At 38.8% G+C, this 17,695-nt stretch overlaps 1 protein-coding gene across 1 annotated transcript in view; it reads left to right on the top strand.

Annotated features, from left to right (window-relative positions):
- The window catches only part of UNC5D (unc-5 homolog D (C. elegans)), a 606,477-nt gene that overhangs the window by 362,041 nt on the left and 226,741 nt on the right, over positions 1–17,695 (top strand). Inside the window, exon 3 of the mRNA XM_011964768.1 lies at positions 14,767–14,910. Within this exon, the coding sequence (XP_011820158.1) occupies positions 14,767–14,910 (144 nt within the window). The remainder of the gene's footprint in view (positions 1–14,766; positions 14,911–17,695) is intronic.

The following is a 17,695-nucleotide window of genomic DNA, read 5'->3' as shown; positions in this document are numbered from 1 at the left end:
GAGATTATATAGCGATTTTTAAAAATATGCTGTTGAGAAAGAATTTAAATTTTAGCAGTTACGTTTTTGTAAAGAACTTAATAAGCACAACCTTTTCTTCCAAGTCATTTTGATCGAATCAATGCAAAAGAAATGTCTCTCCCTAAACAGTTTTCTTCAGTGTAGTTAATGAAAATCACTATCTACCACACACTGCAATTACGTTTCCTAAGCTCTGTATTAATAGTAGAATTGTGGAAACAAGAACAAGATGAGTGGAGATATTATACCCCAAAACAATACCTAAATGCAATTTAGGTTGGAAACAAAATGGCCTCAGGTATTGAAAAATAGATGCATTACCTCCCTTGGGTTCTCCAAGGCAGAGCTGGGAAACAGGACTTGACTACCTTTATAGACTTAATGGCTTTTGACTGGATCTGTAAAATAATTCCTGCCAGTCTAATAGGAGTGAATGTCACTGAGAAGTCAAGGACAATGGGACCACATTTGACCAGAGAGACAGAGACAACTGTCCCTGTTGTTTTAAGTCCTGTCGAAAGTAATTCCTTATGTCTGTTTGCACAACATACTCTCCACTTCTGAAATTCTAGAGAAATTTGTGATAATTCTTTTTACTTACAGGCATTCTGTCTTCACAGAACCAATGGGAAATGCATAGGACCTGGGAGTGTTTGGAGTAGACACAGAATCTTTTGTGTTCCTAAATTGGAAGCAATAAGTCCTTTCAGTTGTTAAAGGCTGCAAACTGCCTTTGGTCTTTCTGGTAATTTGGCCCTGTCATCTAACAGTTCAAATAAGAAGAAAAAGGATTGTGTGTTTTCATGCAATTTAGCTTGGAAAACCCAGAGCTAGAGTTCTTTCCTGCAAAATGTACAATTTATTTAACATGAGTTACTGTGTTTGCACAGACAAGGCTATACCTCTTAGTAACATACACTTGCAGTTGTCTGCACTAGCCAAAGGATCCTCTTTCATTTGTTCTGCCTCATTTCATTTGGAAATATGGGAACTCGTCTTCCTTGTGTTGTTCTTCTGTTAACATCTGGAAGCTCAGAGTTGAGAAGTAATCTCAACCCAGGAATCGTGCCACTGTGAAAAGGATGGAGTATGCAGTAATGCAGAAATTAGAGCTTTAATCTAAACAGGCAGACACATGTATATCATACACACAATAATAAACAACCACAAACCAAACATATCTTGGTAATCAAGATTATGTGGGCTGTGGGGAGCTGGAATTATCAATAAGCTAAACCACTTCTTTACTGTTCAATAAAAATAGGAATTCTCTTAACAACACGCCGTGGCTCTTATTCCACCTCAGAGATATCGAATTCTAATGAGTGAAATAATGTGTATTCCAATGTGTTATGGGAAAAGTCTCAACTCCAGTAAACTAATATTTTTCTTCTTAAAGAATTTCATTTCAGGGACCTCATTGTGTGTGATTTCCTTTTTAAACAACTGGAGTCACTCTCTGGGGAAAAAAGGTTAATGGATTGTATTGAGAAAAGGGAGAAGAATAGAAATAAAAATGTATTAAATCTTAAAAGTTTATATCTTCGAATGTTGCTATGCTGGTGATGGGGATTTGAATATAATATCTTCCAGAAAACCTTTAATTTGAAAGTATCTTCAATGATTCACAAGTCACTAAAGTACATTTAGGAAGCATATATTTTAGGCCACATAACACAGAAATAATCTCTCAAGTGTTTCATTGACAGTTTGTGGGTTTAAAACTCACTTTTATGGAAGGCTTCTTCCTCCCCACCTTAGATTTCATCGTGCTCATCACTCTACTTCTCAGAGAAGACTGACATATTCTTAAAAGGTTTTCAGGAAAATATTATGAATTCCCTACATAAACTGGCAGGGTATGAAGGCCTTGTTTCCTATAGATAATTTAACTTTTCCTACAAAATGGAAATAAGGAGATTATTTACTCTCATCCATCCTTAGCAGTGATAAAAATCAGCTAATCACTTTATATAATTTAATAATTTCTGATATCGACCATACGTTTGTCTCAAAGTGTAAATTCTTGACCAGTCTCTTCAGTTCACACATTAAGAAGTGTGTACATTGATTTAAAATACAAATGACAGGCTGGGCACAGTTCCTCATGCCTGTAATCCCAGCACTTTGGGAGGCCGAGGCGGGTGGATCACAAGGTCAAGAGATCGAGACCAGCCTGACCAACATGCTGAAACCCCATCTCTACTAAAAATACAAAAATAAGCTGGCTGTGGTGATGCACACCTGTAGTCCCAGCTACTTGGGAGGCTGACGTAGGAGAATCACTTGAACCCGAAAGGTAGAGGTTGCAGTGAGTTGAGATCGTGCCACTGCACTCCAGCCTGGAAACAGAGCACGACTCTGTCTCAAAAAAACATGAAAAACAAAAACAAATAATTATAAAGATCTCTAAAAAACAAAACACACACACACACACACACACAGACAGAGAGAGAGAGAGAGAGAGAGAGAGAGAGAATGAAAGCTGAGGTTAGCCTAATTGTTAAGAACATGGGTTTTGGTGTAGAGGAAGCAATGTTTGAAATCAGGCTCTCCATTTACCTATTTTTCAGATAGATGTGGAATTGAGCTTCCTTTCTCCTTCGTTCCTCCGTGTATAAAATGGCAGTGATAATTGTATCCACCATCACATAGCACCTAATACACGTGACGTGCTTAGCCCAGGGGCTAGTGTACAGCAAATGCTTAGTCAAGACTAGCCTTCAAAATGATGAATATAAAACAGCTATTTTATTCTTCTTTTTGAATGAGACGTGTCTGGTGATTATGATTCAAAAAACAAATATATAATTGTAGAATTTTGCATTCCAAGAAGATAACAGGGCTAATATTATTGGCAGGTAAATATTTGCCCTTCCTAGAGTAACATTGCCTTACTTGAATGTGATTCAATCATTCAGGTCGCATTGTGTCTGTATGTTACCCTCAGAGTCCATGGCAGTGTTACAGAAAAGGGCTCCAGATCTAGACCCCAAGAGAGGATTCTTGGATCTTGCGCAAGAAAGAATTCAGGGAAAGTGTGCAGTGCAAAGTAAAAGCAAGTTTATTAAGAAAGTAAAGTGCTGAAAGTACAGCTACTCCGTAGACAGACTAGGACGTTCCTGAAAGTAAGAGGAGGAACGCATCCACTCTAGGTACAATGCTTGTATATGTGGGTAGATGTGTTCTGCTATAAGGGTTTGTGATAAATGATTAATTTTCTTAATTACTATATTTTGCAAGAATCAATATTACTATCTTTAAAGCAAAATTAGGAATGCCTTTGTTCTCCAGATATCAGGATATCTGGACACCCCCAAGTTTGGGTTTGTTTAGTAAACATTATTAATTTGTTCCCCTAACCATCAACATCTAGAGACAAGGAATGCGTAACTCTGTGGGAACGCAGCCCGGCAAGTTCCAGCCTCATTTTCCTAGCCCTCACTTAAAATGGAGTTGCTGTGGTTGGAATGCCTCTGACAGTAGCACTGTGGGTGGTACAAGTGGTACAATATATGTCCTGACCTCAGGTCATAAGCTACTAGCGGGAGATGATTTCAGTGACTGCAGGAATGGAAAGTCATTGATTGAAGCAACAGGATTGGAAATCATGACCATGTTGCCCACAATGTTGTGAGTATGACATGGGAGTGAGTCATTCATGGGATGCGTTTTCTAAACAACCCTTCCATGTCCACTTCTGCCTCTTAAGTTTCTCTTCTTGCTGTTGTTAGACAACGCTATCAAGTTAATTTGCTTTCCTTTACCAGACACCTCTGAGCTGATTAATTCTAATCTCTGGTGTGGAAGAAACTGGAGAGCTTGGGTGTATTCTTTGTTTCTGTACTTAAGACTGAACTCGCAGTGCTTCTAAGGAATACGTGGAGTGGTTATTATCCTGGGAAAACAAAAGACTATTCATTAGGCATAGTGCACATGCACATTCAAAGGATAACTATTTTATTTTTGGTCAAGATACATTTTTATCTTGTTGCTAGGATGAAGTGATAAAAGACATTTAGCCCTAGTTAATTATCTGCCAGTAAAATGAAACATTGCTCTGCCTTTTCGTTTTTGTATTTAATTTACTACTTTCAGTACTATGTTGGCCTAAAGACATCTAAGCTGTCTCAAGATATGGAGGTACAGTTCCATGACATTTCTTCCTATCTGTCGATTTTGAAACTTCAAATGTGTGTGAGATACATGTGTCCTTACCGGAGTCCCCAGAGCTGTGGTCTAGAAGCCAGGCTATATATTGAATAAGGACAGCACCTTCAAGTTGTAGGTAGAATGGCACTCAGCCTCTTGTGTGATCTTGTAGCAGCCTGTGCTTCTGCTGTCATGACTGTTGTCACATTGGGCATTGTTGGAGCATGTTAAAATGTCTCCCTCTCCAGGGCTGGGCACGGTGGCTCACCCCTGCAATCCCAGCACTTTGGGAGGCCAAGGTGGGTGGATCACCTGAGGTCAGAAGTTCAAGACCAGCCTGGTCAACATGGTGAAACCCTGTCTCTGCTAAATATATAAAAATTAGCCAGGCATGGTGGCGGGCACCTGTAATCCCACCTACTTGTGAGGCTGAGTCAGAAGAGTCACCTGAACCTGGGAGGTGGGAGTTGCAGTGAGCCAAGATCCTGCCACTGTACTCCAGCCTGGGCGACAAGAGCGAAACAGTGACAGGCACATACAGGGTGCTCAATAATTGTCTTTCCCGAGAAATATGTCATAAACTTTATGACATCTTTGATCTGTTGCTTATGGTAGGGGACCTGTGGCAAAATAATAATACTAAAAAATAGAAATAATAGTAACACGATGTTAAGATGAAAGACCGAAATGCCTGTGATGGTATTAATAAAAGTAAAGGGCCATGAAAATACTATATAACTAATAATGATAATAACAATGTGTTATTCAAAATATGAGGGAGTATCTCATTGTTGAAGTATAGTTTTCGATGCTCTGATCCTGAAGCAGTAAGAGACAAGTGGAAAACATTCCCTTATGTAAGTGGAAGACTCACTTTTTCTAGTTGAAATGGCTTTCTGTCTGCTCAGGAGACATCAGAGTAAGAGAGGATACCTCAGCCAAATCCAGGCATCAGAGGGGTTGAAAAACTCTGGAAGTTCGTGGTTCTTTCAAGAAAACTCTTGAATATAGGAGAATATTGCTTTTCAGGCCAGGCGCAGTGGCTTATTCCTGTAATCCAAGCACTTTTGGAGGCCAAGGTGGGTGGGTCACTTGACGCCTCGAGTTCCAGACCAGCCTGGTCAACAAGGCAAAACCCCATCTCTACTAAAAACACAAAAACTAGGTGGGTGTGATGGTGCATTCCTGTGATCCCAGCTACTAGGGAGGCTGAGGCACAGGTATTGCTTGAACTGAAAGATGGAGGTTGCAGTGAGCCGAGATCACAGCATAGAATTCCAGTTTGGGCGACAGAGCAAGACTCTGTCTCCAGGAAAAAGAAAAAAAAAAAAAAAAAAAAAAAAAGAAGTCTATTGCTTTTCAAGGGAGTTGGATTGCTTTGTTTCTCTCTCAGAGAACTGAGCAAGGCCCTGCATTACTCATGAAGTTGTATTGGAATAATTCTTTGGCACTTTGTCTACAAAGAATAGAATACTCACTTTCTCAGCCCCGATCATGAAGCGCTATAATGTGAAAAATGAGATACAAAGAAAGTGAAACATTGAACTGAAAAAGTCCCAGAAAACAGGCACCGAGACTGGGATGAGAAAATGATTCTACCAAAACCTAGTTAGCTGGTCATTTACTGCTTCTGTATGGTTGGGGATATGATAAACGTCTTAGAGGGAGGGATTCTCACTTCCTTCTTGAATCTATTGATTCCAGTTGGTAAGCCGAGCATCCTACTACAGAGAACTTCCAAATGATTGAAGCAGTAAGGCTGAGTGGGGAGGCAAGCATTTGAGAACTGTATCAAATTCCTCCCCAAGTGCCCATCACCAGGTATGTTTGAGAACTGGCTGGAAACGGTAACCACAGCAGGATGTTGCTGATGGGCTTTGTCAGTGCAATAAGGAGCAATGGATAAAAAGCTCAGGGCCAGCTGTTGGTAGGCGCCGGGCTGGGGTTGGCATGGTGCTGAATGTTAAATACTATTCCAAAATTCTCTATTTTGTCCAGAATAAGTTAGGATCTTAGACTATGACTGTCACCCTTTTATTAAAAGTTGATCAGAAATAAAGCGTTTTATTTATTTTCCCCTCTCCATTTCTTCCCTCCTCTATTTTACATTTCTCTTCCTTGCACAGTGAAGTATATACCTTCAATTAGTTTGAAAATCCTTTAACTTTTAGTCTCCCAACAGGATTAGACCTGCTAAGAGTAACTAGTGTTTTCTATCTGATAAATAAGGGGATTATAGCAATAACTGCTGTCAGCATTTTTCTCATTTAAACAAATAAAGCTGACAAATGATGAAGTTCTGTGCTGCTCCGTTATGTTTGGTACATGCAGAGCAATTATTCATCTGCTGCCAACATTAGTCTATCTACAACTAAACCATCCAACGGCCTAGAAAGCTTATTAGCATATCAGTATCATAGTCATATTTGTATATTCTCTAAGACTCTACTCCATAACAAAGGCTGATGGTTATAATTTGCACAATAATTTAAAGGGTTGGACTTTTCTATGCTTATTAGAGTTACGCCAGTTATCGGGTACAATGCTACTCTTATTTATGACATGCCGTTTTTTTATTTGCCTGGAACTTCCACTCCCCTGTAGCATTTTCTGTGAACAAGTTAGCTGCCATCTCTGGAGATATAGAAGTAGATAGCCGTTTCTGCATGAACACTGTTAGATGAAATTCAATGGAGGAAGAGATAGGGAAGAGCATTTTTCTTAAAGTCACATTCCTTGGATATTCCTCATGTGTGAATATATCATGTATATGTATGTGTGTGTATATATATACACACACTCATACTATTACATATGTGTATATGGGTATGTATACATGTATACTGCATATGTAAATGTGTATTTGTATGTGTATCATTTGATCAGTGAGGATTTGAGAAAGAATGTATTTAAAACATCTTATTCAACAATTATTTCTTGTTATGTTAGGGGGAAAAGATAATAGATATAAAGAATTCATGATTTGCCAAGGCTTCTTTTAGAGGGGATAGTTTGATAAAACTGAAGACCTCATGTTAGAAGAAGGCCTAATCTAGAGAGATAATATAACTTTTGTGAGATGGTCATGTCACTTGTGGCCTTTTAAAGAAGCTTGTCACTCTGATGCCACCGGTTGGGAAAATACTGTGTTTGGAAGCAGTTGTTTTATGTGCACTTTGCTCTGCTGATCACATGGGGAGCCTCTGCTGGTAACTGAGCCATCCTAAATTTGAAACCTTCACTCCAGCATTTTCCTTCCAACTGTGTTTGCCTGAATGAGGGGTTGCAAAACCTCCTGACAAGAATGGGGTAAGACCAGATATAATCTTCATAGTGGGGTGCCCTGGTCCCTTGTTTATGCTTTCCAAAGCACAGTGTGCCGCTCTTTGTCTATGTGACCACGTTTTCTAGTTGGGGCCTTGCTGACCCTGTAGGGACCGCTCTGCCCAGGGCTGGCTAATTTTTAAAGAGATCAAACAACTTGCCTGTGAATTGGCCTTTCATACGCAAACCAAGCGATCCAGAGGCCACACCCCTAACTACCATTTCTATGGAACTCTTATACTCCAGACCACTGTTCTCCTGCCCTAACCCCAGGACTAGGGTAGCCAGGATGCCCCAGAGCCACTGACATAATGCAAGCTAGCCAATCCCAGTATATTGTTTCTTTACATGCAAACCACAATGGAAAGGCTCTTGGCCACATGTTCTCCCACCCCTTCTGCCTCCTAAAAGACCCCCATGCTTATCCATGTGGCTCTACATGGCTTGCTGTGCCTCCTGTCTCTCGGGACCTGTGAGTGTCAACTTCTTCCTTCATAAAAGTCACTTCCATGTATAAATCTATTAAAACACTTTATTGAAAAAAATCCTGGGTATTCTTAAAATACCATGGTGCCAAGATTAAATCACAGCAAGTTTTGTGGTTTGGATTTGGACATTCCCTACTTTATAAACATGATAACCCTGAATCATTTTGAGATGGTGCTGGTCTTCATCTTCAAGCTGAAAAAAATCGATAGCTTTGATATTCTTATAAGATGAGGAAAGTGAAAAAATGAAAGTTCTTCCCATTAGCTTGAACCTATTTCTTCTTTTTAATTAATACATAATTTACATATTTTGGGGCACAAGTGATATTTTGATACCTTCATATAATGGCTAATAATCAAATCAGGATAATAGGAATATCCATCACCTCAAACATTTATGTTTCTACTGGGAATATTCAAATTCCTCTTTTCCAGCAATTTTGAAATATGCAATAAATTATTGTTAACTATTGTCACTCTACTGGACTGTCAAACACTGGATTTTAGTCCTTCTACTTAACTGTATTTTATTACCCATTCTTCAACCTGTCTTCTCTCCTTATTTACCTTCTTGACCTTTGGTAACCACCAGTCTACTCTCTATTTTCATGAGATCCACTTTTTCAGTTCCCACGTATGAGTAAGAACGTGTGATATTTGCGTCTGTGCTTGGCTTATTGCACTTATGACCTCCAGTTTCATTCGTGTTGCTACAAATGACAAGATTTTATTCCTTTATATGGTTGAATAATATTTCATGGTGTGTGTGTGTATGTGTGTATATATATAAATATATATACATACTGCATTTTCTTCATTCCTTTATGGATACTTGGTTGATTCCATATTTTGACTATTGTGGATAGTCTAATACACGTGGGGTTGCAAATATCTCTTTGATATATTGATTTCCTTTTTGAGAGGATATATATGCCTAGTAGTGGGATGACTGAATCATATGGAGGATATAATTTGTGTTTTTCAAGGAACCTTTGTACTGTCTTCTATAGTGACTGTATTAAATTACATCCCCAAAAATGGTGTATGAGGGTTCTCTGTCTCCACATCCTCTCTAGCATCTATCTTTTTTTGTCTTTTTGACAAAAAACATTGTAACTGGGGTGAGTTGTGGTTTTGATTTGCATTTCCCTGATGCTTAGTGATGTTGGCTATTTTAGAATATATTTTTTGGCCATTTGTATGTCCTCTTTTGATAAATGTCTATTCAGGTCTTGATCTTTTGCCCATTTTTAAATATTTTGTTCTGTTTTTTGCTGTTGTTTGACCTTCTCTTATATTCTGGTTATTAATCCCTTGTCAGATAGATAATTTGCAAATGTTTTCTCATTTTCTGTGGATTGTCTCTTAGTTGTTTATTTCCTTTGTAGTGCAGAAACTTTTTAGCTTGATGTAATCCTATATTTCTATTTTTACATTGGTTATCTGTGCTTTTAAGGACTTATTAAATAAATTTTTGCCTTAACCAGTGTCCTGGAGAGTTTCTTCAATGTTTTCTTTGAGTGATTTCATAGTTTCATGTCTTAGATTTGTTTTTATTTTGATCTCACTTTAGTATATGGTGAGAGATAAGGGTCTAATTTCAATGTTCTGTATATGGATATCAAGTTTTCCCAGAACCATTTATTGAAGATACTATCCTTCCTCAGTGTTCTTGGTACCTTTAGCCTTGGCTATTCAGAGATTTTTATAGGTTCATACAAATTTTAGGATTGCTTTTCCTATGTTTGAGAAAGATGTCATTGGTATTTTAATAGGGAGTGTCTTGAATCTGTACATTGCTTTGTGTAGTATTGACATTTTAATAACATTAATTCTTGCAATCCATGAACATGGAATATCTTTACTTTTGTGTGTGTCTTCTTCAATTTCCTTCACCAGAGTTTTATCATTTTCTTTGTAGAGATCTTCCATATCTTTGGTTAAGTTTATTCCCAGGTATTTTTTTTTGGTTGGCGGGCGGGGGTGGGGTGGGGGGGGGGGCTCGGAGCTATTGTAAATGAGATTGCTTTCTTGATTTCTTTTTCAGATTATTCACCACTAACATATTTAATTGCCACTGATATTTGTACATAGATTTTGTATTCTGCAACTATACAGAATTCAGTTATCAGTTCCAATGTTTCTTGGTGGAATCTTTACATTTTTCTAAATATAAGATCAAGTTATCTACCAACAAGGCTAATTTGACTTCTTCCTCTCCAAATGGATGCCTTTTATTTGTTTCTCTTCCCTGATTGCTCTAGCTAGGACTTCCAGTACTATGTTGAATAAAAATATATAAGTGGACATCCTTGTGTTTCAGATTAAGGGAAAAGGCTTTCAGTGTTTCTCTGTTCAGTAGGTTGTTGGCTGTAGGTTTGTCATATATGGCCTTTATTGTTTGAGGTATGTTCTTTCTATGTATAGTTTTTTGAGGATTTTATCATGAAGGGATGTTGAATTTTGTCAAATGCTTTTTCAGAATCTATTTAAATGATCATTTTTTCTTGTTATTTTTGGTTCTGTTAATATGATGTGTCATGTTTATTGATTTGCATATGTTGAAATATCCTCAGCTCTCTGAAATCAATCCTGCTTGATTATGGTGAATAATCCTTTTGATGTGTTATTGAATTTGGTTTGCTAGTATTACATTGAGGATCTTTGCATCTGTGTTCATGAAGTATATGGGTGTGTAGTTTTGTTTTTGTTGTTGTTGTGTCCTTGTCTGGATTTGGTATCAGGGTAATGCTGCCCTCATGGAATGAGTTTGGAAGTGTTCTCTCCTCTTCAATTTTTTTTTGTTTTTTGAATTTTTTGAGACTTGTTTTGTGGCCTACCTTATGGTCCATTCTGGAGAATATGTTATGTGCTGAAAAGATGAATGTGTCTTCTTGTAGCAGTTGGGTAAAATGCTTAAACACATTTCTGATCTTAAAGGTTATTGAATGCTTTTTTGATGAGACTCCACTTCTCAGAGTGTGTGTGTATTCTGCTTTAATGGGTCTCCCTGTTCTGCAATATAGGAGCTCTGAAATATTAAAGTCACTCTACCTTCTCCTACCTGTGTGCACTTGATGGATGTTCTCTCTTCCGCCTTTTCCTCTTTAAAGGAGCTCATCAACCATTTGCCCAGAGAGGAAAACATAAAGCAAGCCCTCTTCTCCAGAGTCTAGTGCCTCCCTTTAACCTGTTCAACTTTACTTTCTAATATACATGCTCCACTCCAGCCTGCTTTCTGTCCTAACAAACAAAATAAATTAATGGCTTTAGAGGTACAAGTGATTTTTGGTTACACGAATGAATTGTATAGTGGTGAAGTCTGGGCTTTTAATGTACTTGTCACTCAAATAGTGTACATTGTACCCTATAAGTAGTTTTATATCCTTCATCCTATCCAATCCTCCCCACTTCTGAGAATCCAGTGTTCATTATACTACCCCATATGCCCTGTATACCCATGGCTTGGCTCCCAATTATATGTGAAAACTTGCAGTATTTGGTTTCCCATTCCTGAGTTACTTCATTTAGGAAAATGGTCTCCAGTTTCATCCAATATACTGCAAAATACATGATTTCATTCTTTTTTATGGCTGAGTGGCACTCCACGATATAGGTATAATACATTTTCTTTGTCCATTTGTTGGTTGATGGACCCTTAGCTTGATTCCATATCTTTGCAATTATGAATTGTGGTGCGATAAACGTGCAAATTCAGGTATCTTCTTGATATAATGACTTCTTCTTTGAGTAGATACCCAGTAGTGGGATTACTGGATCAAGTGGTAGATCTACTTTTAGTCCTTTGAGAAATCTCCATACTGTTTTTAACAGAGGTTTTACTGATTTACGCTTCCATCAACAGTGTGTAAGTATTCCCTTTTCACCACATCCATGCCAACATCTAATATTTTTTGACCTTTTAATAATGGTCATTTTGATTGGGGTAAGGTGGTAGCTTATGGTGGTTTTAATTTGCATTTCCTTATGATTAGTAATGTTGAGCATTTTTTTCTATTTTTGTTGGATACTTATATATCTTCTTCTGAAAAACATTTGTTCGTGTTGTTTGCCTGCTTTTTAGTGGGATTATTTGTCTTGCTGACTTGCTGGAGTCCCTTGTAGATTCTGGATATTACTTCTTTGTGAGATGTATAGTCTACAAATATTTTCTCCATTCTATAGGTTGGCTATTTACTCTGTTATTTCTTTTGTTGTGCAAAAGCTTTTCAGTTTGTCTCATTTATTTTTGTTTTTATTGCATTTGCTTTTGGTTCTTAGTCATAAATTATTTGCCTAGGCCAATGTCTAGAATAATTTTTCTAGGTTTTCTTCTAGAATTTTTACAACTTAAGGTCCTACATTCAAGTCTTGAATCCATTTTGAGTTAATTGTTGTATATGGTGAGAGGTATCCAGTTTCATTCTTCTGCATTTGGCGATCCAGTTACCCAGCACCATTTATTGAATTAGGGTGTCCTTTCCACAGTATATGTTTTTGTCTGCTTCTAAGAAACTTTTTAAAAACCTTCCTTTATTTCCACTTTCTATGACATTCTTCCCTCTTGCCTTTGCCTGCCAACTCTGCCTTTTCCTGGCCTTTGTCCCCCCCCCCCCCATTCATATTTCTTCTTTCATTACAGTGTAAAGACAAAACAAAGCAGCAGGAACAACATCACCTTTAAGGCTTCCTTTCTCCTATTTGATTTAGGAGTCAGCTTTCTGGACTAATAGTCTCTGACAGGGAAAACACAGTGCTTTTGTACTTTCACAAATAGGGGAAACGTGAGTTACCAACTCTCATCAAGATGATTTTCTGTTGTGTGGGTTCCTCCTACAAATTTAGAAAGTGTACCTCAAACTACACATGGTGACTTATGTGGCCATGACCATCTCTCATCAGGCACTATAAATAACACGTTATTAATTGGGTGGAAGGGAACGTTTCCACAACCTGACTAATCCTACACCTTCATTCTTGTTTTCTAAATCCTGAAACCAAGATATAATCATGATCCACCTCCTCCATCGAGACTTCTGGACTCATTTTGATTGTAGTGACGCTTCTATCCCCTGAATTTCTTTTGGACTTAAAGGAAAAAGCATAGTTAGGTACTTAATTTAAAAATAGTTCCGTGTATTAACGTTATTGCCACAATTAAGTGTCAGTACTAAAATAAAGGGACAGAATTGAATCGTTAAGAGGCACCTGAACATAGTGCTGGTTTTGGTGTAAGACCACCAAGCTCACACACCGGACCCTTCATTTACAAACTCTGACTGTGGACAAATGACGTAGCCTCTCTTAAGTCATAGTTCTTTCCTCTGCAAAGTAGGGACACCATAGCATGCACCACCACAGAGTACCGTGGAAATGTTAAGAGCACATAGGTTCAAGGTTTATCATGACACGAGGCAGTTAGGTGGAATTCAATAAGCATCCCCTTTTTTTCTCCCAACCTGCCTATCCTAGAGAAAGGCACAACCTCAGAGAATGTGTGCTGGATGGAGAGGACATGCTGGCTGTGAAGGCTGCTTCCCTGTTTGTGATGAGTTAACTGGTGAGACAAGTGAGGTGCCCCTTCCATCATTGGTACAGGGCGACTGTTCATCCCAAAGAAAGAAAGGTTGATAATCCTTGGTCAAAGGTGGAGAAGAAGTTCACACTCTCCAGTTAGAAGCACCAAACAGTTTGTTTAATTTTAGAAGGAGGATGTAAAGTAACAACAACAACAAAAAAAAACCATTAAAAGGTTATGGTCTTATAGCTGCATCTCAGTTCACTGCTGTGCCCTTAGCCACTCTTTCTATAAAAACCCCTCTTTCTTCACCTCCTCATACCATTGCTATGGGGACCTCCCTGGGTTCTCTTCTCAGGGCTTTAAGACTAACTTGGTTTATGTGTACTGCTATGATATATCAATTAAAAATACAGAAAGGCAAAAAATATTTTAAGTGAGGGATATCCCAGTTACTCTGATCTGATCATTACATATTGTGTGCATGTATCAAAATATCGTTGTGTACATGTATCAAAATATCACATGTGGCTGGGCAAAGTGGCCCACACCTCTAATCCCAGCATTTGGGGAGGCCAAGATGGGAGGATTACTTGAGGCCAGAAATTTGAGACCTGCCTGGTCAACATAGTGAGACCCCCATTGCCAAAAAAAAAAAAAAAAAAAAAAAAAAAATTCAACTTGTCTCCTCTTTATGCTCATTCCTTCTTTCGGTCCCATTGGCTTCGTTGTCCTGAGCCTTTGATGCCGATGCCTTGGTCCTTCCTTAGATTTTCAGCCTGGTCACCCCATCTGCAAATGTTCACTGACTCCTCTTTCTTCTAAGTCAGACTGTTACAATGACCCAACCCAGCGGCCACACCCAGACATAGGGGCGCTTAGAACAACTTGGAACTGTGTCCCTGACATTGGTTTGTGGAGGCCTCTTTGGCTTGTAGAATCCCAGCAATTAACATTGTGTAAAATCTATGAGGAATGTAGTAGCAAAGAAAGACAAACAGCGCTAAGTCAAGGTACTGTGAGAACTATTCTATTCCATGGGAGCCACAGTTGGTTGATGATACTTTACATGTGTGCTTTCCAACCTAATCAGCTTTGGAAATTTAATTAGCAGTAATATATTACTCTCAAAGTAATTAAAACCTTGTCTTGATTAAAAACAGGATTGTTTAATTAAAAAGAAAAGGTTTGGCTAACCTTAACTTTCTGTTTGAGAAATGCAACGGCCTCAGCTGATTTGTCTCTTATCTCTCCCACCATCAGGCTTGAAGGTCCGCGAAGTGTTCATCAACGTTACCAGGCAACAGGTGGAGGACTTCCACGGGCCTGAGGACTACTGGTGCCAGTGTGTGGCGTGGAGCCACCTGGGTACCTCTAAGAGCAGGAAGGCCTCTGTGCGCATAGCCTGTAAGTACATTGTGGATGACCTTGTCTTGTAGGACCACAAATGAGAGTTAAGTAGAGCTGAAGAGAGGCTTTACAGATGTCAGATGCTTCTACAGAATGTCAATGAGAGGACTTAAATTTACTCTTCTAAAATGGTGTTTTAAAATGTTTGATAATATCCAACCAGGTGTGGCACAGTGGCTAACGCCTGTAATCCCAGCACTTTGGGAGGCCAAGGTGGGAGGATCACTTGAGATCAGGAGTTCGAGATGAGCCTGGACAACATGGCAAAACCCCGTCTCTACTAATAATACAAAATTAGCCAGGCGTGGTGGTGTGCATCTGTCATTCCAGCTACTTGAGAGGCTGAGACAGGAGAATCGCTTGAACCCAGGAGGTGGAGGTTGCAGGGAACTGAGATCATGCCACTGTACTCCCACCTGGGTGACAGAATGAGAGAGACTGTATCTCAAAAAAATAAATAAATAAGTTTGATAATTTCCTTCAGAGTACATTCAGCAAATCAGTTTGGCTAAGAGAGTCTGCCTAGATGGTCAGAGTGCAGGTGGCTCAACAATGCCAGGGAAAACCTGTTCCTGAGAGAATGAAATTCACCGAAATGGATTCTGCTGTTCACCATCAATGACAAAGTTCAAGGGACACTTATGGGAAAAGTTGAGCAATGACTGTTTACTTTCCAGCAAATCTGCAAAAATACTACATTAAAGATATTATGGCATTTTTATAGTCTACTGTTCAATCTCTTCTCTCTGAATCTTAAAACACAGAAATGGGTTTCAAAACTGCATTAGTTTGACCCAAGTAGGACTAAAAAAAAAAATAAAAATAAAAAAAATACACACTTGGGAAAAAAGTATGAAAGAAAGAAAATTGCTTTTCAGAAGAGACCAAGATTTCTTTATCATATTTCAGCATTAGTGTTTTTATACTTTTTAAAAAGTTTCATAAATACACAAACTTTTTTTCTCCTCCTTGAAAATATCCTCAACCCTCCCCACTTACATTATTACACCTCTATGGATCCCCATAAAACCTCCTTTGTGTGCCTGGGACTGCAAAATCACCTCCAGAAAGAAATTGGGAGATGGGGGAAGAGATGGTTATTGTTGTTTTATTCAAATACCACCTTTTAAGAGCGTCATGAAGAATACAGGGCGAGAAAGATTTACTTGAGGACTCAAGTGATTCTTCATAGCAGATGTTGATGGTTTAGGGATTAAGAATAGGAGTGAAGTGCTATTTGCAGAGACATTTATGTTTCCTGGGAAATGAAATCTTCCTCTTAAAATACGCCTGTCACCTTCATTCTGACGATTTGGGGAGGCCCTCTCCTGGGTGTTGCCTGAGTTCTGATAGGCCAGGGAGAAGAGGTCACCTCATAAGCCAGGCTCTTGATGTGAGAGCCATGGGAAATATTTTCCTATAGTTATTTAGTTAATTAATTTTAGCCAACAATTATTTTATGACTTTAAAGTAGCAGGTCAGCTGAGAGAGGGAATATGTTTGCATTTAATCTCCTTTTAACAAGTTCATGTCTATGCTCCCAGCGTGGTGTCAGTCAGACCTGCCAGGGCATCTGACTTGAGTCAAGATAAAATAGGTAATTTCAAGGCTCTATCTGCAAAACAGCAGAGGGGATTTCAACATACGTCCCCTCAATTGTTTTCTGCTCACCCTCACTTTTTCCTTTCCTGTTCTTTACTTCTCTGAGGCCCACATGACCTATACTCTGAACTACTGTAAATAGCATCTCCCTGATCTCTGCACACGCCCGTCCTCCCCATCTCCATCCTTCTTGCTCACTTAATTCTTCATTACCAGTGGCCCGCTAGAAACTTCCAGGGGTTTTGTCCAGGGAAAAACCTTGTTTTTGCTTTCAAAATGTTGCAAAGAATGGCTCAAATACACGTTTGTTAGTTTCCCGTTGCCATTCGTGGTGTACAGTATTCTCTGTCCTTCTAAACACTTTGCTCTTCTGCATGTCACCCTCACATGTTTGACATGTGCCTTCGCTCCTGCAGTTTCTACTTTCATACATGCGTCGCATGGGGAGGAACCCAGACTCCAGAGTCCTGTTGGTTTCCAACTTCTGTTCCACTACTTAGTTTAGTGATGGTAGGAAAATTATTTCATTTATGTGTCTTAATGTTTTCATTGATAAAAGGGTGCCTAGTTCATAGAATTATTTTGATAGTTAGAGGTAAACTATATCTAAAACTGTGCCTGGCACATGTGAGCATTTATCAATCATCAGCTATTATTTTATGATATATTTGATTCTCCACTACCATCTCTCACTTGCAGGTGTATTAATCCTGACTGAAACAAATCAAATTAAAATTTTAGTAACCTAGTAATTTTTCTATAGATTATGGATATGTGGATTCTATAAAAATTTATTCTGGGTCAGTCCTACGTCCCCAACTCTCTCAGGCATGAGAGAATAAACAATGGTAAAAATAGAAAACACTTAGGCTGGGTGCGGTGGCTCACGCCTGTAATCCAAGCACTTTGGGATGCTGAGGTGGGCAGATCACCTGAGGTTGGGAGTTCAAGATCAGCCTGACCAACATGGAGAAACCCCATCTCTACTAAAAAAAAAAAAAAAAAAATTAATTAAAAATTTAAAAATACAAATAAAAAAATTAGCCGGATATGGTGGCATATGCCTGTAATCCCAGCTACTTGGGAGGCTGAGGTAGGAGAATCACTTGAACCCAGGAGGCAGAGGTTGCAGTGAGCTGAGATCACGCCATTGCAGTCCAGCCTGGGCAACAAGAGCAAA

This window comes from Mandrillus leucophaeus, unplaced genomic scaffold (genome assembly GCF_000951045.1).
Source record: "Mandrillus leucophaeus isolate KB7577 unplaced genomic scaffold, Mleu.le_1.0 Scaffold705, whole genome shotgun sequence".
Lineage (NCBI taxonomy): Eukaryota > Metazoa > Chordata > Mammalia > Primates > Cercopithecidae > Mandrillus > Mandrillus leucophaeus.
Note: the sequence above shows the minus strand (reverse complement) of the source record. Positions and strands in the feature narration are given on the sequence as shown.